Below are 27,654 nucleotides of genomic sequence, written 5' to 3' on the forward strand. Positions count from 1 at the left end.
AATGCGAAATAATGGACGGACACAAAAACAAGTACGCATAAACCGACTTTAAATTTGGAGCTAGCGCGTTTTTTACGTCATTGGATCACGTGATTAATTTTCTGCTATAGGGGTCAAAGGTACACGAATCACAGGATCTCTCATGATACGTCGACTCGTTTAGTGTCAAGCTTGAAGTGAATGACAAAATTAACGGTAAAATAAGTTAATTTAATTAGTTAATCGGAAGTGAATAACGAGAAGATGAGCGTTCTTCGCGAGTGTCAACGTCAACGCGGACGTTAGGCTTCGCGAAGGACGAGATTCAAAAGAAAAATAACCAGTTAGTTTTACTTTTTGTAACGGATAATGGCGCCATTACTGTCAAGGCTCTTTACAAATCGAAAACCCGCGAATAGAAGCGGAGTTACTCCGAAACTAATACAAGAAACGCAAAAGTAAGAATAATTTCCTTAATTACTAGTCGCCATAATTGGTAAATAATCGAAAATTAAAGCGTTAAGACCTGATTTTTAAAATATATTAGTTAAGCCTTGGCCAAATATTTGGGTATTGCTTTGCTGGAAAGCACCGGTGGGTAAATGAAGGGGCCGAAATATCAGCCGCCGGGCTTTTATGTTAAAATTTAGGGTACTTTCCCGGGCCAGAATCCCAGTACCTTAAAACTAGATCATTTTAGAGAGTCAACGCCCAATATGTTTTTAGTTCTTTTTAAATTCCACTTTCATGGATTGAGGCAAAATTAAAGACAGGTTGTAGAACTTGTACCAAAGCAAATTTATTTTCAATTATGTTTATTAACAGAAATCAAAGATGCCCTAAGCTTTGTACTTCTTATTATTTAAATAAATAAGATTATCGAGGCCAAGTAAAAGTTGCAACAAATTTATGGTATGGTCGCTAGTAGGGTAAAGGTCACTGATATTTTGAAAGCGCGTGGATTTCCTTCCCCTTCTCTCCCGCCCAATCCCATTTATGCCGGTTTTGACTGCTACAGTCTACCGTTCCGTACTACGTAGACTAACGTAAACGGATATATGAAAGGAATCCGCCGTAATATAAGCACGTGACACCGGGAAAATAGGGGGGAAAGCATTGAATTATCGGCAATGTGGCACGCGGTGGCCGAGAAGAAGCCCAGCCCCTCGCTACGGAGTCGGTGCCTTTAGCCTAGTCAACGTACTACGGAACCCGCGCCCTTGCCCCGTTTTACGTCCTCAAAACCAAAACAAACAGCGGCGGACGATGAAATTCGTGAATTAACTCGTAAATTATAGTGAAGTTTTGAGTTATTGTGATTTCACAAATGTTCGATAAATGGAAGGATATTTTAAACGATTCTTCGCGGGCCTTATCCCTCGGATTTTCGCGCCTTTTTAACAGGAATGGGAGAACACCGTAAGTAGACTAATTAGGCTTAGACTAGCACATCTACCCCCTTCCATCCCTCCTTTCCCCTTAATCAAACGTGCGTCATTCTTGCGAAATTTAACGTTTGACCCTGATAATACCCATTTCGGCTAAGTAATTCATTTAAATTTATCATTAGGATGTCTTAGAATTAGTCTAAATAGCCCAAAATATGTTTGTTTACCTATCGTTGAAATTACCCCCCCCCCCTCCCCATCGCGACGGCCCTGATAAAAACCTTGTTTATACCTTGATTTCTGTTGAAATTTAATAGTTTTGGGTTAAATACCTTTTTTACGGTTATAAATATGGTTTTTAGAGTAGGGCTAGCGTCTAACGAAGCCACGTTTTTATTTTTGCCCAAGTTGGAGAACACCGGTATTTAGTTCTCAACATCAAATAAGAGTTCTTCTCTTTCGGGAATGCGATTGGAGGGGCAGGAAACTCTTATTTGATTCGAAAACGATTAAAAAGAAAGATCGTTCTACAACCAAAAATGACGGTGGTGCTACAAAATCTCCGCGAAAGACTGATGAATTGTTAAATTTTCCTTCGACAAATTCGCCTAGAAATGTCGGGAAAGTTGATGTAAAAAATGCCATATCTTACGAGGTACGAGGCGTTTTAACACGTCGTAGACAAAATCCGTTTATTACAAACAGAGAAACTAAGATACAGGGGCGAGGCCGTCAAGCCCGTCATTGGGGTGTCCTCTCTCTCGCCAAGAAGCAATGCTAGGGGGGGGGAGCTAACCAACTCGCACTGCTTCTGGCGGACCTTATAGAGTAATGTCAGTTCTACGTATGCAAACGTCATACCCCTCTATCTCTTAACTCGGTGTCATCCCCCCTACCAGGCGCGTACAGTATCCTCTCTTACAAAAGCGCGCCTAGAGGGAGGGATACACAGTCTACTCCCCTCTCTACCGACACTACTCTATTGGCGAGAGGGAGGATACCCCAATGCCGGCCTCGCCCCTGTGGTGTTTGCTTCTGTGTTTGTAATGAAAGAATTTGTCTATTTACCCCTGAAAATTTAATCTCCCATTAAGAATTTCGTGTCTTTTTGTTAGTATTTGAAACCGAGTCCAGATTTTAAAATGTTAGGGGAAATGATTTTTGGCTCTGTTGCTATGTCTTTCTGCGGATCTACTCTTAAAATTCATACAATTAGGTGAGAGTGTGGTTAAGTGGAAACCTTTAAAACAATTCAGGGTTGCCACAAGTCAGGGAAAACCTAGAAAAATCGGGGAATTTTAAGAATTTAAAGTCAGGTTTGCTAGAATATCCGCAGTTCAACCATACAGCTAGGTAACTGTTTAAACGCATTTTAAGCGAGATCACAATGTTTTACCAAGAAGTAATATCTAGTTTACTAGGGAGAAGGTATAAGATGCTTAAGTATTCGCGCGCCATAGTCCCAGTCCCCCTTTCAAAATACAAGGGGGGACGTAAAAGGAGGCCGGGCTATTTCGCAGCCTCTCCTCAGTCTGAAAATATGACTGTAATTTTCGTCATTTGCGTCGCGCTGACGTGAGTTTTCAAGAACCAATGAGATACTGGTTGTAATTTTAGAGAGGCGGGGATTAACTTCGGACCTACTATACGTTTGGACTGGAGATAAAGCTAGAAATGTGGCGAATTTATACCTTCTCCCTAGTAAACTAGATATCACTTCTTGGTTTTACCATGGATGAAGAATGCGCGTGAGGAAATTGGTTTACACGCTATAGGATAGGCAACTCCCTGTCTCAGACTTCAAATTATTATGTATATACTCTGTTCCCGCTTTGGGTGTCAGCACGCGCAAAGCTAGGTCTCTATGTAACGTATGTGCTGACAAGAGACGAAAGAAATATCCATGTTCAGGATGAAAAATCCCGCGATTTAAATCCTGAAAATGTGTATTTCATTCGTCTCCTGTCATCGAGCACAAAGCTACGTTACATACAGACCTAGCTTTGCGCGTGCTGACAACCGAAGCCGGAACAGAGTATATACAGAATAAGCTGTCGTCCGAGATGGGGAGTTGCCTATCCTATACAGCGTGAAAACCAATTTCCTCATGCGCATCCTTTATCCATGGTTCTAAGTTTTATATTCATAAAGTGCGATTTAAACGAAATTGTTGACGTATATATTTAGAACAATAACAATTAGGCCTAAAAACGTCATGGAAAATCGTAGAAAAAGGTTAAGGAAAAACCAAACCTGGAGAAATCTGGGAATTTGAGTCTTAAAATTTGGTGGCAACCCTGAACTTTCTCTTTAATATTTTTTACAAGATTTCTGACATTGAAAAATAAAACTCTTTAGATCCCCTCCGCAATTGATGATAAGTTTCGTCTTTCCAACCCCATTGCCTTCCAATCAACGATTAAGGTTGGTACTGTTTTTATCTTTAACAAAAAATGACGCGTTCTCTCGCGCTGTTCAACTTCACGTGATTAAAGTCAGAAGGTTTTGAATGATATATATTGATAACTTTATCAGTATTTCAACAAGTTTTCGCTAAAAAAAAAATAACAACCCTTTTATGAACAAGATGCTTAAGACTAAATAACTAAAGGGTGTGTTTTTAAAGATAAGGTTTCTTATCAATTAATAGGGATTTTGACAACTCTGGTAGTTTACAAAACTCAATAAGTGAACATCTGATACCCAATCCTCAAGATAAATTTGATTCTTCTTCCTCCGTTACTTCTTGTATGGCACATTCTGTCCCGGTAGATGTTCCTGGACGTTTTAACGTCTCTTCCAAAGATACTAGCTACAATTCCGCTGGTACGCTCTCTTAAAAACCACCAGGGTTCATACAAAACCTGGAAATTCAGGGAAATTTGTTGCGAGGATTTAGTTAAGGCCTTTTTCAGACGATACAACTATTTGACGCAATTAAACGAGTCAACTTGAGTTGGACATGTGAACAGAATTTGGACAAGTTGAATCACAAAATTATAAATTGATCACTGACCAATTTGTGCTGACTAAACTTTTTGACCCATCTAGTTGATTCAATAGGGAGCTAACAACTGGTTAGGGGTTGAAATAGTCTGACGTCACGTAGCCCCTCTCTGGTTGGTATTTTTGCGCGTAGAATACCGTTTCCAACCGTAAGGGGGGGATGAAACTCCAGTAAGAGATAGAAGGGTGTGACGTTTCAGGGTCAGAACTGTTAGCTCCCTATAGTTTTAACGTCCGAAAAGGCCTTTAGTTGAGTTTGCCCAACGCCACAATTAAAACTTATCAATCCCGTAGTTATAACTAAAAGAAAGCACTCCTGGAAATCTCGGGGAAATCGATTTTCCAAAATTTGTGTGAACCCTGACCACGCAAAGTCATTAATTAATTAATTAAATAACCGTCGGTATTAATTATTCTCGTAGACTCTTTAAACTCAACAACCAGCAATTGTAGCGCGGGAAATTCTTCCGTTGTTTTTTCTGTAGACAGTCAAAATTCTAGTTTAACACGATCTAGTAGTTATAATAGTTTCCAAAGACGATGGTTAAGAAATTTAAGTACGAATATTGAATGCGGATTACGGAGACGATCTGATGAATTATCGTTTCTCGATGAGGTATAGTTATTGTTTTCCATCTTAGTTCTGTTGCCTTTTGACGACGGACGAGCGCGTTTAATTCAAAATTTTGTTCAATTCTAGTCAAAAATAAGTGGGCAACGTAGAGTAAAACTTGGTTTATCCGTCATTGTTAGTCTCGGAGATAATACGCGTGATGAAAAGTATGTTCTTTTGAAACCCCCCTTGGATAATAATTAGCCTTATTCCTGATCAGCGCCACCTACCCATAGCGGCGACTTTGAGAACTACTGTAAGCGGCAAGCCAATCAGATGTCGCTAAAATCTGGTGACGTCACTGACTGGCACTCTCGGGTCTTACCAAAAATGACGTCACCAGATTTTAGCGACATCTGATTGGCTTGCCGATTACAGTAGTTCTCAAAGTCACCGCTATGGGTAGATGGCGCTGATCAGGAATAAGGCTAATTGGACAAAACATTTCGTAACGTTTTATTATAAATTTTTATTCTTAGTGATTTTCGAGATTTTTTCTTCTCTCATATCACTTTAATCGAAGGCCACGTTACAAAATTAGTCGATACAGTCTCGAAAGCTTATTTAAATTCAAATAAAGATCAATTCGTCCATTTGGTTTTCGAGGGGGTTGAGACGTTGCGTTCCTCGATTCAGGATTTATTCATGACCCCCAGACTGTCAAATCCAATGTGGCTTTCTTTGGTCGCCCCTTCTTCCAATCATCACCAACAGTGCCGCAAATTTATGGGAGAATTTTTAACCCTGATACGATTGTACGACACCAAACAAACTCATTTGTTAGTTGATAACTTTTATCGATTATTTTTAAATTGAAACGAACAAAAAAAAAGTGGAAATAATTTTTTTTAACGTTGCAGTTTTGTCAGTACCCTTTTGACCGCCATTTTAACAAACCATTTAGCTTGGGTTTCAACCGTAACTCCGACTGAAAACAACCCTATTCACAATTTTCATAAAAAAGAAGCCGCTTTCTGGGTTAGTACTATATTTAATTACTAATAAGCCTACTTTAGGTTTAAAATAAAATAAGCGCCCATTTTGGTTTAAAAAAAAAAAATGAGCCCCAGTCTCCCGTTTTGGTTTAATAAAAGTGAGCCCCCGTCTCCCGTTTTGGTCTAATAAAAATGAGCCCCCCCCCCGTCTCCCGTTTTGGTTTAAAATAAAAATGAGCCCCCCCCCGTCTCCCGTTTTGGTTTAAAATAAAAATGAGCCTCGCCCCCGTCTCCCGTTTTGGTTTAAAATGAAAATGAGCCAACCCCCCCCCCCGTCTCCCGTTTTGGTTTAAAATAAAAATGAGCCCACCGCCTCCCGTTTTGGTTTAAAATAAAAATGAGCCCCCCCCCCGTCTCCCGTTTTGGTTTAAAATAAAAATGAGCCCACCGCCTCCCGTTTTGGTTTAAAATAAAAATGAGCCCACCGTCTCCCGTTTTGGTTTAATAAAAATGAGCCCCCGTCTCCCGTTTTGGTTTAATAAAAATGAGCCCCCGTCACCCGTTTTGGTTTAATAAAAATGAGCCCACCGCCTCCCGTTTTCGTTTAAAATAAAAATGAGCCCCCCGCCTCCCGTTTTGGTTTAATAAAAATGAGCCTCCCGTTTTCGTTTAAAATAAAAATGAGCCCCCCGCCTCCCGTTTTGGTTTAATAAAAATGAGCCCACCGCCTCCCGTTTTGGTTTAATAAAAATGAGCCCCCCGCCTCCCGTTTTGGTTTAAAATAAAAATGAGCCCCCCGCCTCCCGTTTTGGTTTAAAATAAAAATGAGCCCTCCCGTTTTGGTTTAAAATAAAAATGAGCCCCCCGTCTCCCGTTTTGGTTTAAAATAAAAATGAGCCCCCGTCTCCCGTTTTGGTTTAAAATAAAAATGAGCCCACCGCCTCCCGTTTTGGTTTAATAAAAATGAGCCCCCCGCCTCCCGTTTTGGTTTAAAATAAAAATGAGCCCCCCGCCTCCCGTTTTGGTTTAAAATAAAAATGAGCCCTCCCGTTTTGGTTTAAAATAAAAATGAGCCCACCGCCTCCCGTTTTGGTTTAAAATAAAAATGAGCCCTCCCGTTTTGGTTTAAAATAAAAATGAGCCCCCCGTCTCCCGTTTTGGTTTAAAATAAAAATGAGCCCCCGTCTCCCGTTTTGGTTTAAAATAAAAATGAGCCCTCCCGTTTTGGTTTAAAATAAAAATGAGCCCTCCCGTTTTGGTTTAAAATAAAAATGAGCCCTCCCGTTTTGGTTTAAAATAAAAATGAGCCCTCCCGTTTTGGTTTAAAATAAAAATGGTCCCCTGTTTGATTTAAAATAAAATAAGCCCCCGTTTTAAAACTCCTTTTAATTCCAACTTAAGCTGGACCAGTTAGCGAAATCTCATCCCTACAATCCTTTATGGATGCAATTAGGGTATGATTTCACTCTTATACTTAATTTAAATTTAATTATGGATTAAACTAATTTTAAAAGTAACTTAATTAATACAGGGATCTTTACGGAGCCGTTGGATTTCCGTGCAAAATTTCTAGAACCATAGTTTTGGGCAAAAAAGCCGAAACAATTTTAAGGTTTTTACAAGTATTAAGTTATTTCATCCGGTGTAGCGACGTTTTCGAGAAAATACAGGAAGGTGGTGTTAATTGCGACGCTTTAAAAGAAGCCTTAAAATCTCCCCTTAATGAACCCTCGACCCTTAACCCCGCGGCCGCGGTTCAAGTACCGGCTGAAAAATGGGTTGAAAACAAAGAAGAGGGTTTAGTCGCGTCAAAAGGATTAGCTCCTTCGGAAGTAACGTTTTTATTGGGGGATAGCCCAGTCAGTCGCAAATTTGAACAATCATCCAGTGATGATGAAAATAAGAGAAACTATAAAGATACTTCGGGAGCCGAAAGTAGAGCCGATAGCTTAGGTTACGGAAGTTACGGGAATACGCTGGATATTGACCTACAAGAAACTAATCGCGCCCAAGAAGATTCGAGATGGTGTACTAACCACGATAGGATAAATTTAAACGATTTCGTACTCGAAACGGTCCCCGAAGTGAAATTTGACGAAAGTTTAGACGAAAATAGGTCAGTTTCAAACACCCCCACGTTGAAAAATCTACCGGAAAGTGAAGTATTTGATAAAAATAACCAAATTTTGAGCCCCGATGACTTAAATTTAAACGAATTCGCACTCGAAACCGGCCACCACGAAGTGAAATTTGAAAGTTTAATAGACGAAAATAGGTCAGTTTCAAACACCCCCACATTGAAAAATCTACCGGAAAGTGAAGTATTTGATAAAAATAACCAAATTTTGAGCCCCGATGACTTAAATTTAAACGAATTCGCACTCGAAACCGGCCACGAAAGTTTAATAGACAAAAATAGGTCAGTTTCAAATACTCCAACATCGAAAATTCTACCGCCGGGTTGCGAAGATAAGGATGATATTTCCAGCCCGGATGACTTGAATAGAACGAAACTTTACATCCAAGAATATAGAATGTTAAGGTTTAATAATAATAATAATACGTCGTCACGTGATTCGACACCGGTACCTTCGTCGCCGGAAAATAAAGGTATTGAAGTGGAAGCGACCGCTTTAGAGACTAATATGGTTAAGGAGGAAAGTGAAGCTCCGGAGGAAGGTTATCAAAGTATGGATGATGGACAAACAAGCGCTAAAGGATTGGGAAACATGATTGAGAACTTATTCTCGAGGATTCCACCGGCCACGACGGAATATAATCTTCCTAAAATACAAACGAAGGATATATCGGAAGCTCCTAGTGTTTCTAGCGGATTTGGATGGAGTCTATTCGCTAGTTTGACCGATAAATTCTTGCCCGATTTTTGTCTACAAGGACTCTTGGGAACCGTTTCCGAAGAAAGTATATACGAAGATCTATCGGCCTCCGTTCATACATCCGTACTCGGAGAACCGGTCGCTTCCGCAGTTTGTATTTTAGCCGATGTCGATAATTGGTAAGTTACGTTTTAAAGGGACTGTAAAGAAGGCATCGGCGGGTGGCTAAAAATTATTTGAAATACGTCAGAGGCACGTGACCAAGGAGAGGCGTGGTTCAAAGAAGCTTAGTTCGTTTTATTTTGAAAACTACCACTTCATGGAATTGGCGCTGCAATCTCGCGAAAAACAAGGACTAGATGTCCAATTCCACTCCACGAGGAGCCTTTGTGTCTTGGCATCACGTGATGTCTGTGACGTACTTCAAATAATTTTTACCCACCCGCCGATGCCTTCTTTGCAGTCCCTTTAATCGCCAGGGAACAACTGGTGGAAATGATCTATTTTAATATCTTTTTTTTTAGGTCTGTTAAAATTTGCTCCAGTTCCGGATCTGTTTTGGGAAATAAGAAATTCTCAACTTGTATGTCGCCTTTGGTAGCCGGAATTTGCGATTCCTTATTGCAAATGTCTCAATTAAACATGTCTGCCGAATTTGTAAGTGTAGTATTGTACTATTGTTACGGCTGTCGAGAGATAGGCTAATTTTCCTTCCCTAAATTTTTTCCATGTCTTTTTTTTATTTTAGTGCCTTATGCACCTTGAAGACCGTCTTCAAGAACTGTTCTTTCGAAGCCAATCATTGGCTTGTATTTTAAATGAGGAATCTGACCTTCTCCCCCAAAATGCCCTAGAAAAGGCCGTTAACTCACTAGCCATTGACACCAACGATATCCCTCTATTAATTTCCATCGCAACAACGCATTCGCCTCAATTAGCGTCTTTTAACAGATAATAGTTAGTAAAACCACCCAAATCAATTTATAAAGAAAGGTTAAAAAAATTCGTGGAATTTTCATGGAATTCCCGAAAAAACCTTTATTGGTTCCTTTTTTTTTTGTTGTGCCTTAAAAAAAAAATCAAGCTGTTGACTTTAGGAAGTCTGTGATAAAAAAAAACAACGCAGGTAAACATTAGGTTTAAGTAAATACTTTATTTAATTAATTAAGTAGTTTATTTAAATAGAGGGTGGGTTCGTTCGTTTAAATGTATCTTAATTAACTTAATTTCACAAAAAAAACATAGAAACTGCTAAAATAATTATATTTTGTTAATTATTAACGTTTATCTACCTCAATAGCTATTTAATTATTTATTAATTTAATATCTACAATGTTATTTAAGCTGTATTTGTTATTTAATTCAGTTTTCAAAGTAAACGTTAATAGTAATTAATAAAAAAAAATTTATTTTAGCAGTTTTTAGATTCCCAAGAATGTTTTTCATCCTAAGATGGCTTCCTATATTTTTTAGGCCTAAATTAGCCTAATTTTGTCGCTAATAGGCCTAAACCAAGGTGTTTGTTTATTTTTCCCCATCTTTCTTTAATAATCCTAGTTTTAAAATGATTGTAACTTTAAAACTAAGCTTAAGTCAGTCTAAATAGGCTTAAAGGGACTTTAACGAAGGCATCGTCATGTGGGTAAAAATTATTTGAAATACGTCAGAGGCACGTGACCAAGGAGAGGCGTGGTTCAAAGGAGCTTAGTTCGTTTTATTTCGAAAACCACCACTTCATGGAATTGGCGCTGCGATCTGGCGAAAAACAAGGACTAGATGTCTAGTTCCACTCCATGAGGAGCCTTTGTATCTTGGTATCACGTGATGTCTGTGACGTATTTCAAGTAATTTTTACCCACCCGCTGATGCCTAAGCTTCTTTGCAGTCCCTTTAAGAATCGATTAGGTATAGTTTCAAAATAGGGACTTGGCTGTACTACATCATGCAACGTCAGGCTACCTTTCACTAGTGCTAAAAAACATACCAGGAGGAGGGGCTTATGTAGCTTTCATTCTGTTGAAAAAACATACCATAATGGCGCTGGGGGCGGAGTTAGGCCCGAATTGCCAAGTCCCTATAGGCCTAACAATTTAATTGGGCCAAATTAAACCGTAACTAAACAGACGTCGAATGGATGGAAGCTATTTAAGGATGAAATATGTTTATTACTAACTATAACCAAAAGAACTGGGGGGGGGGTTGAGCGCGTAAGACCAAATTTGTAAATCCCAATGGGAGAGAAAAGAATTATCAATGCAATGGGATTATTCCCGATCCGTATAAAGTTTAAATTGTTAATTAATTTATAATTATAATTATATTTTTTACGTGTGCCAAAAAATATGTAGTAGGCATCCTATTTTTAAAAATAATTTGAGATTATTAAGTTTGAGGTACCATTGAATAGCTTAGGGGAAAACTAACTATTATTATCCCTTAAAAACTAACTACTAAAACTCGCTGATGCTGATTTAATTCCCAAGTTAGTAAATAGGCCTATACTCTCCACTAAATGACAGAAAAAAAAAATAGGTCTAAACTTTTAGAGAACGTTCCACTAAAATGACTAAAAATTACACAATCCAGTTTGTTAACGACTTTAAACATTCACACCAACACATACCTTATTACGGGTCTTCCATTTCATAATTTTAATAAGAAAACTATCGATATGTTGTGATAAACAAAATTAATTTAGTAATTTGAGGCCTTAAATGTTTGGAAACGTAAGAAAAGACACGCAAAAATTCAGTTGCGATAACGGAAGTTAACTGGGGCTTTACTTGTACATATATTGTAAATATACAAATAAATGTACAGCTTTTTCTTTTAATATTTCTTCGTTTTACAATTCGAAAAATATTAATTCCCCTCCAAACAAAGAACAACCAAACAATGAATGATTAAACAACTTTATATCGACCTCGGTTGATAGGTTGGTAAGAATGTTGCTGAAAAGTAGACAAGTTTTAGGCCAAATTTATGTATTAACTTAATTAATAATACTAATAATATATTTACCATTTTCATTAATTCTTCCTTTATTAAACGTATTATTTCGGCCTTTGCTTTTGAAACGGCCAATTCGTTGGTACTTTCAATGGCTAAATAAAGTTTCCTCTCTCCGTCTTTAGCCTCTTTTCCAGGTGGATAGTAAGTTCCACGAACTGTAATACCCGCTTCCGAGTACTCGCTGATTTGAGCCAAAGCTTCCTGCGTTGCGTTGGAAAAAAAAAAGGTTTGTTCTTTATTGTAAGTAGTTGTTAAGAAGTACACGAACAGCCCGGCATTAAAGATGGCCGATGCTCCTCGAGGGGTCGGACATTTTAGTATACATGGTTTTGACTATGAGGTTTTCACCCCCATCATTTTAATCTTAATTAAAGCAGGATTGGGTTCGTACGGAACCTGGATAAGTCAGGGATTCGGAAAATGAGGGAAAAAGTCGGGGATTTAAAGCATGGATTAACTAACGCTAGGGATTGTTCACTAACTGGGTTTCCCATGTAATTCTATCGCCAACTACATGTTCCGAATTACTCCTTGATTCCCCTCTTCATTCCCCCAATTTATTGGACCAAAACGGATGTAGATATAGCGCCATCTCTCGGCAAAACGATTTTGCCCAATTTAGGCAGCATTTCAATTTTGACGTCATAGACCACGTGATATTTGGTCCAATTTTCTTATAACTTCCTGTTAGGGATAGTAGCTGCTGCTAGGGGGCGTTTGGAACATGCGTGCGTTATCTTTTTGGGGGAACGAACTATCCCTAGCGTTAGTTAATCCATGTTTAAAGTTTCCTAAGGGAATTTGACGAATGTCCGACCCCTCGCCGCCGCCATTTTGAATTGAATTCTTATCTTAATAACTCTTACTACTATATCATATATATTTTTAAAATCCAAATAAATTACCTTTGAAGTGACTTTCCATCTAGCTTGTTGAGGGAAATCATTAATTTCCAACTCCTCTTCGTATTTATGGAAGGTTTCCGTTTCTAATTGTTCCTCATCCTTTTCTTCATCATCCATTTTAGGTTGGTAGTTTAGTTTAACGTGTAGTTTCTCCGCGCGTTGTTCAGCCAAGTTTTTGGCCTAAATGCGTATAATTTTAATTTATCTGGCGGAAATTAGTAATAACAAAATACTTACACTAACAGAAATCATGGGAGAAACGGAAAGTTGACCCTTAAGAATGGCTTCCGCTTGTTGTTGCGAGCTTCCCTTGCCCTCGACGGTAAAATTCTTTGCCATATTAATTTTGGACGCCAATCTTTTAGCTAATTCGAGTTTTTCAACGCTACCTAAACTTCCCCCGCTACCATTAGCGTTAATTAGACCAGCCGCGGCTTGAGCTCCGGGTCCTTGGGCGGCTGTAATGGCGGCCGCGTTCATTTGAGCTAAAGTTATTTTTTCCACGCGTTTTTTAGGAGCTAACATGCTCTCTATTTCTTGATCGATCTATAAATAAAGGAAGAAACATTAAATATTAGACCTATTTCAGGGTTCGTACGAAATTTTTACTTTCAAAATCCCTGATTTTTCCGGGTTATCCCTGACCAAATTTTGGCAATATCCCTGACCATTTTAAGGTGTTTACCAGAGCCCACTTCATAATTACACCTGGCCCCATATTTAGCATTGGTTAAAGCATGGTTTGATATACCAAACGAAATCCCTGACATATCCCTGACTTTTTAGGAATTTTATTTAAATCCCTGAATTATCCCTGACCAAATTTTGGCAATATCCCTGACCATTTTAAGGTGTTTACCAGAGCCCACTTCATAATTACACCTGGCCCCATATTTAGCATTGGTCGAAGCATGGTTTGATATACCAAACGAAATCCCTGACATATCCCTGACTTTTTAGGAAAAACTTTTAAATCCCTGACATATCCCTGACTTTTTAGGAAAAACTTTTAAATCCCTGACATATCCCTGACTTTTTAGGAAAAACTTTTAAATCCCTGACATATCCCTGACTTTTTAGGAAAAACTTTTAAATCCCTGACATATCCCTGACTTTTTAGGAAAAACTTTTAAATCCCTGACTTTTCCCCCTAGTTTTCATATCCCTGACTTATCCAGGTTATCCAGGTTCCGTACGAACCCTGTATTTTGGTCTAAAACCATAAAAACAATACTTACATCAGCTTCTACATCTTCGTCATCCGAATCCTGCAAACCCAAAACAGCTTTCTGAAACTTTTTCTTCTCGTTTGATAACTGAGCTTCGGCTTCGTCAAATTTGAAACCTTTTCCAGTAAAACCACCTCCGCTTTTAAGTCTTTTCCCACTCTAACTCGCAACAACAAAACGGCAATATTAAAAGTAACCAACATTGCTGGTATTTACTGGAGTGTCTTACCGCTTCCTGTTCCGCTTTGTAATCATCAAACAACTTCTGTAGATCAGCGGAAGGGGTATTTCCCGATAATTCCAAGGCTTTAATGATATCACCGGAGTATCTGCCTTGTTCCGAAGTTATAAAAGTGTAAGCGAACCCTTTATTGCCAGCTCTTCCAGTTCGGCCGCATCTATGTACATAATCTTCGTAATGGTTGGGGCAATCGTAATTAATGACTAATATTAAATGTTTGACGTCTAATCCTCTCGCGGCGACTGAGGTCGCGATTAAAACGTTGATTTTTCCGGCTTTAAAATCGCATATTGTGGAATCGCGGTCGAATTGATCAATTCCGCCATGAAGAGCCATGCAATTATAAGAAGCTTTGATTAAATCCTTTAATAGGGCGTCGGCGTGCTCTTGTTTATCGACGAAAACAATGGCGCTGCCATTTTCCTGGTAATATCCCAAGAGTTCTAAGAGTTTCAGGAACTTTTCATCCTCTTCAATAACAATCTAATACGCAAGGTTAATTTTTTATTTAAATTGAACCTTGAACTTAGTTCTCTAAAGGTTGAATTCATAAACGTCGGACGCAACGCAATTTAGTACAGGCGAAGGCAGGGCGTCGTGCGCAAACGTCTGCCTTTTGCGCACGACGCCCTGCCTTTGCCTGTACTAAATTGCGTTGCATCCGACGTTTATGAATTCCACCTTTTAGTCAGCGGATCCACTCTGTATTAATTTAATTAACTTACAACGTGTTGTTCAACTTCTTTACAGACGACGCTGCGTCCCCCGACTTGAATTTCAATTGGTTTCATTAAAATTCTTCGAGCCAGGGCTTCCATTTGTCGGGGAAACGTGGCGGAAAACATGACTGTTTGTCGGTCGGGTCTAATCGCGTCAATTATCCTCATGACTTGAGGTTCAAAACCCATATCGAACATGCGATCGGCTTCGTCCAAAACCACGTAAGTGCAACGTTTCAAATTGGTTACTCTTCCTGAAGTAGATGGAAATACGTCAGGAGGAGGGAGGGCGTTTGGTAATTAAGGGGGCGCAAGACTAACCATTATTGGCGGCTAACATATCAATCATTCTTCCGGGTGTACAGACGATAATTTCGGCTCCTCTTTTTAATTCCGCGATCTGTTCAGAGATGCCAGTCCCCCCATAAACACATACGACACTCGTACTTAACGCCTTTGAAAATTTCTTACATTCTTTGGTAATTTGCATGGCAAGTTCGCGCGTCGGCGTCATAATTATGCCTAAATTAATTAATTAATTAATCCCCTTAAAAATAACTCTAGTTTCATTTTAATTAATAGTAATACCATGGATAAAGAATGCGCGTGAGGAAATTTGTTTTCACGCTACAGGATAGGCAACTCCCTATCTCGGACGACAGCTTATTCTGTATATACTCTGTTACAACATCGGTTGTCAGCACGCGTAAAGATAGGTCTCTATGTAACCTAGCTTTGTACGAGCTGTCAAGAGACTAAAAGTAAAAACTTCAGGATCTTCAGGATTTAAAATATCCGCGAGTTTTTTAGCAGCTCGAGTGCACGGACCTCTAGGCCTTAGTTTCAAATACGTGTGAAATTACCTACAGCCTACTACACGTATTTGAAACTAAGGCCTAGAGGTCCGTGCACTCGAGCCAAAAAACTCGCGGATATTTTAAATCCTGAAGATCCTGAAGTTTTTACTTTTAGTCTCTTGTCAGCACGTACAAAGCTACGTTACATAGAGACTTAGCTTTACGCGTGCTGACAACCGATGTTGTAACATAGTATATACAGAATAGGCTGTCGTTCGAGATAGGGAGTTGCCGATCCTGTAGAGTGAAAACTAATTTCCTCACGCGCATTCTTTATCCATGGTAATACCATTATTAACTAACCTATCGGGCCATCGTCAGGTTCTAACGGCGGTTGATCTAAAATGTGACGAAACATTGGTATTAAAAACGCTAGAGTTTTCCCCGACCCTGTTTTTGCAATGCCAATCATATCGCGACCACACATAATTGTTGGAATGGCTTGCATTTGAATTGGAGTTGGTTTTTCGTAGTTATGTCTGTAAGAATAATTCTTAGCTAGTTAAAGTGATTATATTTCACGTTAAATTAATTAATTTAATCACTTTTTGAGGACATCCATTAATTTTTTGCTGACACCACATTGGGCCCAATTTTTAATTGGTTTAGGGCAACCTTTCCCTTTAACTTTAATCCCCTCGTTTTCGTCTCTGAGCGCATCCACCTCTGTTAATTAATTAATTAATTAATGTAGAGAATTAATTAAAATGATTAATTTAAACCATAGCCCACTTGATCACGCACGCTGGCTGCACGCGCTTTAGAAGCCCGTCCAAACGATTTTTTTTACATGTTAACTCGCGAATACGGCTGGCTGCGTCACATAGGTTCGGTCTAAACTTTCAAACGGGCGTCTATGGGAGGGGACCAGTTTTATCAACGTTTTTGACAATATTAGTGCATCTACTGGTTCAAATCTCTTGAATTTTTAATGAGACGTGTATTGAAAGGTTTGATATTATCCTGTAAAATTTAAAGTCTTCAGCTATAATAGTTTTTTTTATAAAAAATAAAAATCATCACATAGTAGAGAAATTGAAGGGGCAAAATTCTCTACTATGTGATGATTTTTATTTTTTATAAAAAAAACTATTATAGCTGAAGACTTTAAATTTTACAGGATAATATCAAACCTTTCAATACACGTCTCATTAAAAATTCAAGAGATTTGAACCAGTAGATGCACTAATATTGCCAAAAACGTTGAAAAAACTGGTCCCCTCCCATAGACGCCCATGTTAAAACCAGACGGGTTTGAATTTTAGACCGAACCTATTATATGTTATTCTCATTTTTAGGGTCGATTGAGCGGGCTTCTATAGCGCGTGCAGCCAGCGTGATCAAGTGGGCTATGTTTAAACTTAAGAATTAATTTCTTCATGTGTACCAGCTTGACTCATTTTAGCCATTTCAGGAACTTCAACGTAGAAATTTTTGTTGAAAGAATTGTACATAATATCGTCTTTGCTAACTGTCATTATTTTTTTCATTTTTGATCCTTGCAGATTGGACATTGTGGAATGGAGGTCCTCGCCTTCTTCCTCCGAAGAGTACTTGATGAAAAATATTTAATTGCCATAAATGACGCGTAAGTTAACCAGTTTTGACTCTAGTAGTAGCATGGATAAAGAATGCGCGTGAGGAAATTTGTTTTCACTCTAGAGGATAGGCAACTCAATATCTCGGACGACAGCTTATTCTATATATACTCTGTTACAACATCGGTTGTCAGCACGCGTAAAGCTAAGTCTCTATGTAATCTAGCTTTGTACGTGCTGTCAAGAGAGGAAAAACTTCAGGATCTTCAGGATTTAAAATATCCGCGAGTTTTTAGCTCGAGTGCACGGACCTCTAGGCCTTAGTTTCAAATACGCGTAGTAGGCTGTAGGCAATTTCACACGTATTTGAAACTAAGGCCTAGAGGTCCGTGCACTCGAGCTGCTAAAAAACTCGCGGATATTTTAAATCCTGAAGATCCTGAAGTTTTTCGTCTCTTGACAGCACGTACAAAGCTACGTTAAATAGAGACCTAGCTTTACGCGTGCTGACAACCGATGTAGTAACAGAGTATACACAGAATAAGCTGTCATCCGAGATAGGGAGTTGCCTATCCTGTAGAGTGAAAACAAATTTCCTCACGCGCATTCTTTATCCATGGTAGTAGTCCGTGAATTTTTACCTCTAGTCCATCCTGATCTTGTTCCATTAGCTCTCCTTTCTTTTTGCCCTCACTTTTCTTCGCCATTCCTACAAGAACCGTCACTTTTCCCTCGGCTTTCTCTTCCTTTTTAACACCTTTGTGTCTTAATTGAAAGACTTCGTCTTGAATTCCCTTTTTAAGTATAAATTTTAATGTTAATCCCAAGTTCTTAATTTTATTCATGGGGGGTTTTAATACCAGCATGAACGCGTCCAAGGGATCTACGTCATCAGCAGCCTCGGTTTTAACTGGTGGTGCAACAGCCACTTCGGGAACCGGGGATTCTACTTTAACGGTTGCATCATCGGGAGTTGATGTATCCATTTCTTCAGTTTTAACAACAGTTTCTTCAACTGGTTTGGGTGGCTGTTGATCTTTACTATCGTTCTTTTCTTCTCCAGGACCGGGAAGTTCATCATCTTCATCATCCTGAGTGAGTGAGTGAGTGATAAGTTTAATTTTTGATTTTTTACGTCAAGTTTTTGAGTTGATTTATACCTCAAGATTCCATTTTTTCGTGGGAGGAAGAATTACTAGAGGTGTGGAAGTGTTTCCCTCTTCTATAGCCTTTTTCTTACGTTCCGCCCTCCATTTTTCAATTCTTTCGCGGCGTTTTTGCATTTCCAAATCCAGTTTACTTTGACGTAGATCCTAAATTTCGGGAAAGACGGGGGGGGGGGGGGGGGGGTTGAATTGTTTTTAAAACATTCTAGTGCAAGTAGTTAATATAAAACAAATTTCCTACTTTGTCCAACATTTCAAAATCATCATTTTCTTCCCCTTTATCCGCTTGATGAGACGTTCCCTCGGAATTTTTTTTATCTTTATCGTAAGGGGACCCCCTATCCCTACTCTTTGATTTGTGATCCCTAGAATGTCTGTGGGTGCTTCTTGATCTATGACGACGTCTAATTTGGGATCGGGGTTTTAATTGTGGGTTATGAAGTTACGATATTCGTTATTTAAATGTAACATACCTGTGTCTATCGCGAGATCTTGATCGTTTTCGCGTATGTCTGTCTAACGGACTACGTGATCGTCTATAACGTTCAGCATGATCGCGACTTATTGATCTACTGTGCTTTCTTCTGCGGTCAGGGCTGGGTGAATTACTTCTAGATCGTGTTCTACGCCTCCTGTATCTAAATTAATTAATAATTATTAACTTATAATTAATTATTATCCATTTTGTATCGTGTAAACAAAAGGCGAAACACGGTAAGCCTTGGTCGATGCGTGCAAATATTTAGATTTTTATTTGTTTAAACTATTTTTAAGCCGCAAATAACGGTGGGAAAAGTTTAAATCTTACCTATCGCGGTCTCTTTCTCGATCGCGAGCCATTTTAAAGACTCGAAGGTTTCTTTTTAACTCTTATTTAACAAAATTAGTAAGCCTAACTGAGTTAGCAAAGGGTTAACTGTATTTTGGGAAATGTTTTGGCTTTAACTTTGGCGCAAAATCATAGATGACGCTAGGAGTCGTATATAGTGAATATTTTCCTTTTAAAAATTAGTATTTTTGGTTCGGCTTATGTCAAAACCTTCATTTGTCTGTCTTATTTAAAATAAGGCCGCGGAAGATGAGTGTTTTATTTAGGACCCCCTACTTGGGCGCGTCCCCAAGGACACAGTTGGTGGTCTGTAAACAGATAAATGTCTGGCGGCAAGCTTCAATCGTGGGGAAACCCGGAATATATGAAAGGTCTATTTTTGGCCTACTATCTTACTTAAAGTCAAATATTCGACAGTCCTCAAGTTTTGGGTTGACATAAATATATCTATTCGGCAATATAACACACGGAAACTTAATAAATAATAAACGAATAAGTTTAAATAACATTAGCCCTTGTAGGCACGCGGTAGTCAAATTCAAATATCATTGTTTATGAAGTTGAATTTATATGGTAAGTTATAACTTGAAGGAGAGAGTAATGGAGTGGAAACCCCCATACCTTAAGCGTTGCCTTTGTACCCCCACCTACGGCACCATAGTCCTCCCATCATCCCCAGCGGTTAGGTAGGGTCGTGCCGGACGAAATTGTAAAGAACGCTCCCTCTATCTCAAAAATAGAAGCTAGTTCTCATTCAAATAAAATGGCGCTACGCGGCAGCACTTAGCAATCGCCTACGGAAGGGTAGGGGCGTGCGCGAGGTACACTGGGAGAGATATGGTGCCGCAGGTCGCCCATCATCATTTCCAATCCATCTGACTCCCTTATCCCTGGTTATAAACTTGTTGACCCAGCCATTCTATTCATTGACAAAATTCTCAAAAGGCCCCAATATATCCGGTTTTTCTTTAAAAAAAAAAAAAAAAAAAACAACTTGGAAACATTTAGGCCTTATTAGGTAATCATTTGAGCTAACTAAAGTTACCGTGTCCTGAAATGGAAATATTTCGGAAATAATCTAAAAATTATTCATTATCTTTTGTTAAAAATAAAATCCCCGTGTAATTTTCGGATTAGCTCGAGATCGAATCAAACGTGACCTACCAACTCGGTTTATTTTTTGAAATTACATATAAGCAATTTCGGTGGCCATTTATACCCTGTCTCGGAATATTCGATTCCCGAATAAAAATTTTACTTCAGGAAGTAAAAAAAAATCTCCAGATATTAGACTTTAATAACCCTAAAATTATTGTAAATTCGTAACCTTATGACCCGCGTATAGATAAATGTTTCTTAAAGCTATAAACCGCTTTCAATGCTTCCAAATCCGCAAGTTCTGACTGACTTGTAATGGGCAATGATTTCGAGTAATACTATAACGGAAGATAAGTCTTTCACCAGTTATCGCAACTGCAATACCGTTTAAAAATCTCCCAAGAGACACGCGCGACTATAACTTTAGCTACCAACGAAAAATGAGTTGAGAAATAAAACTGACCCATACGCCTCCATTGAAGATGAAAAAAAAAGAATTAGCAAATAGTATAGCTATTGTATCTTTTATACAAAACTTTCTACTTACTTAGTAATTAATCTTAGACACGTTTGAACTTTTCTTGTAAAATTATCGAAAAAACAGGTGAAATATTTTCTACCCCCTTTCCCTACACACACACACACACACACACACACACACACAAAATTCCCTTTCAAAGCAATTACTCGTGTCTATGGGCCAAACAAAATTGGTGAGGGGGTCGAAGGATGAGCCGAGTTCGTGACGTTTTTTTATTTAAGAATAATACCAACGTTCCCAATTTTTTCGATATCCATTATAATTTGGAATCTCAGATCGAAGTTGCTACTAGAAAAGTTTTCTAAATAATTAAACGGGTAAGAGAAGTGTTGCCAGTCATTTGCGAAGCGTGCAATTCAACTGCGTTACCTACAACAGACTGAGAGCTAGTTCGAGAACGACAAGCGAGAATTGAATGGCTACACTCGGTTAATTTTGCAGTCCATCTTAAATATTCTGTACTAAACCGTTGACAGCGCCAAAACCAGACATCGCTTTACCTCGAATCTCCAGTCTGTAGTCAATGACATACTTATGGAATATATCACTTATGGTGATATCATTCAGTTCCAAACCTGAGTCACAAATTAATGTCAGCTCTGGGAAGGGGAATTTCTCTAGCCCTTGTAGTGCAAACTATCTTTAGAGCATTATCAACAGTTTGGTGGATGGTGTGTGTTGAGGACCTTACATTAATAGGGTATCATGGTAAATCCAAAGACGGCAGACATGGCTTCAAACAAAAGTATTTCTGATAAGCGTCTTTTGTTGTTGTGGTTGTCCACATACTTGTTTAGTCATTGTAAAATATTTTGATATTATGTATAAATAACAACGCCTTAGAAAATCCCCTTAAATGACTTTTCGGTTTGATATCAAAGAAAACCATAATGAAAATCATAAAATTTTATAAATTTGACTTACGTTTCTAGCGTCGAATTTCCGGGAAGTTCGAGGGGTCTAACACTTAACCTTTTTTTATATTATATAAATACTAAAGGATTGTGTTGGAAAATAGGATTAAAGTTGAAAAGAATCGGGAGAAACTTGTAACCAGGAAATTCCGTAATATTTTTCTCGTGTAGTTTTACAAGCAAATCGGTTGCGGGTAAGCAAAGAGAAAACACGTTATGGTAATTCTTTAGGATTCGGATTATCCCAAATATACAAAATAAGCCATCTTCATGATAATCAAAAACCTTTTGACAAATATTCAATATTTTAAAATGGAAATATAATATAATAAGAATCTATTTTATCGATGTTCCCACCAAGGGGTTTCTTGGGTGAAATGTCTCTCTTAGAAAGAGGAATTCATAAAGCTTATAGGAATAATTGCGAACCCATATCTCCCATGTTCATAAATTCGTCATACGTTATGATTAGTCTACACCAAATCCGACTAGATACGTTGAGTGAAAATGGCTATCTACGCGAAGATTCCTGATAGCTGTATCATAAGTTCATAAGATATTTTCACCATAAGTTTGTCACTGGTTACAAACTGGAGCTTGTCACGAAGTGAATGAGGTAGGTCATAGATTCGAGGTAAACCTATGCCTGGTGAGCCGCTGTCAAAGGTTTAGTACGGACTAAATAATAGCAAGATGGAAGTCTGCAAAATTAACCACCGAGTGTAGTACTTCAATTCTCGCTTACTAGCTCGAGCTGTAAGTGTTCTCTAGCATTTCGAAGTATATTGGTAGTGTCATACTTATGGAACATATCACTTATAAACTTATGGTTGTATGCATTAATGTTCAAATACATCATCGGGTTGCATGGCGCGAGAATGTAAGACGATGGCGCCAATTATTCTAATTAGACTCTTTTAGGCGGGAAATATCACGTGCTGAGTTAATATCCATATTGGAAGCACGTGGGTGTATGATGAGACGTAAACGCGCGTCCTCTTCGTCTTTGTCCACTTCTGTCATAGACGTATTTTTCCCGTTATAGGTCTAATTCAGTCGATTAACTAACATAACTGGTTAAATTTATGTTGATTTTAAAATTTAAAAGATGGAACCAGTTTTTCTTTAGTTTTAGGTTAGGGCCTATCTTGGTTGTATTGAGAAATTACCCGAACCTTTTTGGCACCCATTTGGGAATAGAAAAAAAAATTATATAAAATAAAAAGGTCGAATCAAAAGATGAGCCGGATTTTTAGCTGTTTGTATTGTCAGACGTAAATTGCTCAATTTTTGAAGATTATCAAGTTTATTTAGTTTGCTTTTACCGATGTATATTTGTTCAATCATTTTGGGGTCAAATGCGAAAGCTTTAGGATATAAGTTCGTGACCTCTATCTGTAGGGAATGACTTCCAGGGTTCATACAAACCTGGAAAACCTGGAAAAATCAGGGAAATAAATAGTTTACAAAAACCTCAGGGAAATTTAGAAATTTTTAGTAAAATTCAGGGAAATCAGGGAAATTTTTGTCAAACTTAGGCCGAGTAATTAAGCAAAATGTTCATAATAATACCCTCTATAATATTAACATTACACTATATTTGGAGGCTCATAACTCTGCTTCTACTAGAGATACGGGGATGTCCTTTTAGTATGTTATAGTCCTATTTCTCCCCCGTCCTTCGATAGCTCCATATGATACTCCATTTATGTGAAAAACCTGGAAAACTCAGAGAAGTATATGGGGAAAAACCTGGAAATCTCAGGGAAATTTACTTCCAAAAGTTGTATGATCCCTGAGTCTTCTTTTTTTTGGCAAAATTTGTTTTTAGCTGAAGATTCAAGTTGTAGTTTATTATGGGCCTAAAAATTTGGTTATTCGGTTTGTCATTGTTGAATATGAGGTCCTTTTTAATCGGCATTTTATTATTCCACTACTTAAATATTTTACCAAAGAAATTACCAGCTGAAAAATATGAACGATTAAGAATGGGGAATTTTTTTTTACTTTTTGTTGAAATCCGTGAAATTTTGTATCCCGATGAGTTAAGCGAGCTGGCGAAATAACAGTTTATTGGGGGTCCTCGCCACTTTGTCGTGCCAAAGGGAACCAGACATACTAGTTTTGCTCGTCAGTACTGAAAGCTGTTAGTAACATCCTTCCTCCGAATGAATTCCAATATAGGACGAATTATGGACTTATGGACTTGTCAAGGAAAAGACTGACCAACAAGATCCTTTTTATGTGGGTTCCAATAGTGACTTCTTAACAATTTGCTTAATTACTGGGGCCCAGATTGATGTAACCCCAAGTATTTAGTATCTTTGGAAAGAGGAGAAATAGGACTATAACATACTCAAAGGACTTCCCCGTTTCTCTTATAGAACCGGAGTTAAAAGGTGTCGTGTAAATAAGACCATGTTAATCTTACGGAGATAATGTTTATGAACATTTTGCTTAAATACTCGGGCCCTAATTATCGTAACCTCGAGTTTTCAGTAACGTTGAAAAGGGTAGAAATAGGACTATAACATACTTAAAGGACTTCCCCGTATCTTTTATAGAAACGGAGTTAAAAGGTGTCATGTAAATAAGTCCACTTTAATCCTATGAACATTTTGCTTAATAGCTCGGGCCCTAATTATCATAATAACACGTATTTATTACCGTTGAAAAGGGTAGAAATAGGACTATAACATACTTAAAGGACTTCCCCGTATCTTTTAAAGAATTAGAGCTACATCATCCAAAAATAAAGATGATTACGATATGGGTTAATTTATCATTTAAGTCATGGTAAACCTTTTCCTTTAATTTTTCCGAGTCAATTTAGAAGAAGACACGATTCTAAATTCGTTTTGAAAGAGGAAGGCCTGGTCCCCTTTTCCCCAATCCAAAGGAGTATAGAAAAAAAAAATTAAAATGAATTTCGTTAAAAATGAGAAAGGTTGCTCTGAAAGTCGGTGAAGGCCAACCAGACAGAGCGAGCGAACGGGAAGAGGCGAGAGCGCATCTTCAATCCATCTTTTCATCCCCAATTTTATATCATAAAATAATACCAGTGGAATCTAAACACTCTTAATTGGGGTGGGTGGCTTAACCGAGAAATGGATATATAGATGCCTTTAACGTGCTGTTAGACTTCTTTCCAAAGTTCTTAAAGTCATCGTGAAACTGAATGAATACAGTCTGTTAATTGCAGATAACGCTGTTGAATTGAATTGAACTCTTAACTGACATTAGATATGGTTTCGACAGTTAAAAGTTATCAGTCAGAACTTTGACTTAAGGCCTACTCAGACGATAAATCTTTTGACTCCACTAGATGGGTCAAAAACATTTGTCAGTGATCAATTTTTAATTTGGTGATTCAACTTGTCCAACTTCTGTTAATCTCACGACCCAACTAGTTTACTCCACTCATGTTGACTCATTTAAATGAGCCAAAAAAACGGCTGTATCATCTGAAAAGGCCTTAATATACAGTAGATATACAGTAGATTTCTTTTAATGGGAAACTTAATTAATTATTATCATTTATTTTCCCTTTATAAATAATGCGAACTTGATAGGAGCGAGCGTGGTTTGATTACTTGACTTCACCAAAAGTGGTTTTACGCGTTTTGTTCAAATTAAAAAATTACGTGGTATAATCAAATAATTTGACCGCCAACTACGAATGTATCTACTTGTAAAGCACGATGCGAGTTGACTCTAATTATTCTATGCCAGTTTCTCTTTATTATTCTTTTTATTGAATATTAAATCAAGGGTTTTACGTTATCATTATTCGGTCTTCCATTAGCGATATACCGAAGTATCTTCGGCGCTCAGGGTCACTCTGGCTGGAATCAAAACTGAACCGTTTAATGTCTCCGGCGCCTCTTTCAACCCTTGACCTCTGAATATTAGAGCTGGATTTTTAGGTCATGCTATCTTTATCAGTGATATCATAAGTTTATAAGATATGTTCCCTAAGTCTGATACTACCTATACTTCCGTAATGGTAGAGACAGCTCGAGCTAGTTCAAATAACGACAAGCGAGAATTGAAGTACTACACTCGGTTAATTTTGCAGTTCAACCTTATTATAATCAAAAGTAAGATGAGACTAGAAGTAAAGAGCTCTAGCATTGGTAATAGATCCTGGCACTAGTGAACAAATTTGAGGATTTTATGCCGCTTCCATCGCGCCTACACTAGAGAGAAAAAAATTGGTCGAGTTCCAAAAACATTTCCTACCCCTTCCCCTCATCCTAAAGCCGCGGAACACGGACGCGTGTGCTTGAATCTAGTTCGGCCGTCTACCACCACGAGCGTCTCACGTTTTGGAGGGAAAATTCAGAAACTGCTACCAGAGGGCCAACCGTTGGTGTGTTATCAAGAATATTCACTTTCGCCAAGTGAAGAATTTGGTTAGCTCAGTACTTCTAGTCTCATCTTACTTCTGGTAAAAGTTATAGAAATTTCAAGTTGATTGAAAACCATTTAGATATTTAAACCGCATAAAAAGTACTTGAAATCAGGGCCTAATTTAAATGTAATTATCATTAGGTTCATAAATACTAAACAATAAATATAATTGTAAGAATAACGACCTAGATGTCGCTGTAATATTTCTCTGTCAGATACTGGTCAATCGATATTATTTGTAAGACTACTCTCTGGCTAAAGCAACAGGCAGAGAGGGTTTGGACGTTAAGAGTAAAGAACCTAATAAAGTCTCTCAGTTTTCACTTATCTCACAATGTCTTCTATCGGGTAATGTTTAGTAAATAATTAAACTAAACATAAACTACGTTAAGCACACTTGAGGTAACATAGAAACAAAACATGGTGCCAGAATTTTACGTTTTTCACGCGTTCTTCGCTGTTTGAAGAGAGGGAAAGTTGAGCGATAGGCCTTGCACACCTCATTGTGTCCTTAAGCCTTGCCCGCCCAGATCTATAAAAAATGACGGATCACGTAAAATCACCACCGGAGCTTAAAATTCGAACTGGAAATGCCCAGCAGGCATGGCGGGTTTTCAAACAGAGGTTCGAATTATATGAAATGGCTACTGAATCAACGACTGCACGAACTGATAAGCAGAAACTCTCGCTGTTTTTAACTATTGCGGGTCAGGAAGCCATAGATATATACAACTCTTTCACGTTCGCAGCAGCTGCGGATCGCACGTATGCTAATGTGGTTCAAAAGTTCGACGATTATTGTACCCCTAAAGGTAACGAAGCACATGATCGTTATGTTTTCCGTTGTCGCCTACAGAAGGATGGCGAACCGATAGAACAATATGTAGTAGCATTGCGACTTTTAGCCCAGTCCTGTAACTTCGAAACTAAAGAAGACTCGATTATACGCGACCAAATTCTTGCGGGTATAAAAGACACTCGGGTACGTAAGCAGTTATTGGCAGAAACGGATCTCACGTTTGCCAAAGCTATGGCGATATGTCAAGCCGCGGAAACCCTCAATACACAGTTGAAATCTTTCGACGATAACGGGTTATCAGCAGCAAATCAAGACGTACATGCGATACACGCCAATTACGATAAGAAACGTGGCCGCAAAAAGCAGCAAGCAGCAAAGAATACACAACACCAAGCCCAAGGGAGACCGACTACAACGAGTACAGGAGGACAACCTCAAAGTAAAGGGATGATTAAAAACTGTTTCCGTTGTCTGGGTACCCACGAGAGGCGAAAATGTCCTGCGTATAATCAGGAGTGTTTACGCTGCCATGGGAGGAACCATTATGCAAAGGCTTGCAAAAGTTCAGCGTCTGGCCAAATCCATGATGTACAAGCTGAGGAAGATGAAGATTTCTTCATAGGAGCGGCGGTCGC

The 27,654-nt window shown here is 38.4% G+C and overlaps 2 protein-coding genes across 3 annotated transcripts; one reads left to right on the forward strand and one right to left on the reverse strand.

Annotated features, from left to right (window-relative positions):
- The first annotated feature begins 88 nt into the window (after positions 1-88).
- LOC149651260 (folliculin-interacting protein 2) lies at positions 89-11,591 on the forward strand. 2 transcript variants are annotated; one of them, XM_089848094.1, is made up of 13 exons: positions 89-437; positions 1,776-2,022; positions 2,483-2,583; positions 3,726-3,791; positions 4,018-4,193; positions 4,796-4,989; positions 5,074-5,153; positions 5,466-5,765; positions 5,847-5,964; positions 7,323-7,375; positions 7,453-8,937; positions 9,283-9,415; positions 9,507-11,591. In XM_089848094.1, the coding sequence occupies exons 1-13, from the start codon at positions 349-351 to the stop codon at positions 9,711-9,713; spliced, it is 3,249 nt and encodes a 1,082-aa protein (XP_089704220.1). In that variant the 5' UTR covers positions 89-348; the 3' UTR covers positions 9,714-11,591. The 2 variants fall into 2 exon arrangements, with proteins under 2 accessions (XP_089704220.1, XP_089704219.1); XM_089848093.1 differs by lacking the exon at positions 89-437 and adding an exon at positions 497-1,398.
- Positions 11,506-19,393, reverse strand: Prp5 (pre-mRNA processing factor 5). Its single transcript, XM_089848096.1, has 17 exons — positions 19,234-19,393; positions 18,899-19,063; positions 18,667-18,829; positions 18,420-18,572; positions 18,120-18,350; positions 17,901-18,053; positions 17,109-17,274; positions 16,267-16,387; positions 16,025-16,200; positions 15,186-15,386; positions 14,871-15,118; positions 14,134-14,628; positions 13,914-14,063; positions 12,913-13,221; positions 12,676-12,855; positions 11,780-11,971; positions 11,506-11,709 (listed from the first exon to the last, which is right to left on the reverse strand). The coding sequence occupies exons 1-17, from the start codon at positions 19,263-19,265 to the stop codon at positions 11,662-11,664; spliced, it is 3,183 nt and encodes a 1,060-aa protein (XP_089704222.1). The 5' UTR covers positions 19,266-19,393; the 3' UTR covers positions 11,506-11,661.
- Between the last annotated feature and the right edge of the window lie 8,261 nt (positions 19,394-27,654).

The sequence above is a fragment of the Phalangium opilio genome, unplaced genomic scaffold, assembly GCF_054372755.1.
Source record: "Phalangium opilio isolate 3A_F unplaced genomic scaffold, DU_Popi_V2 ptg000082l_1, whole genome shotgun sequence".
Classification (NCBI taxonomy): Eukaryota; Metazoa; Arthropoda; class Arachnida; order Opiliones; family Phalangiidae; genus Phalangium; species Phalangium opilio.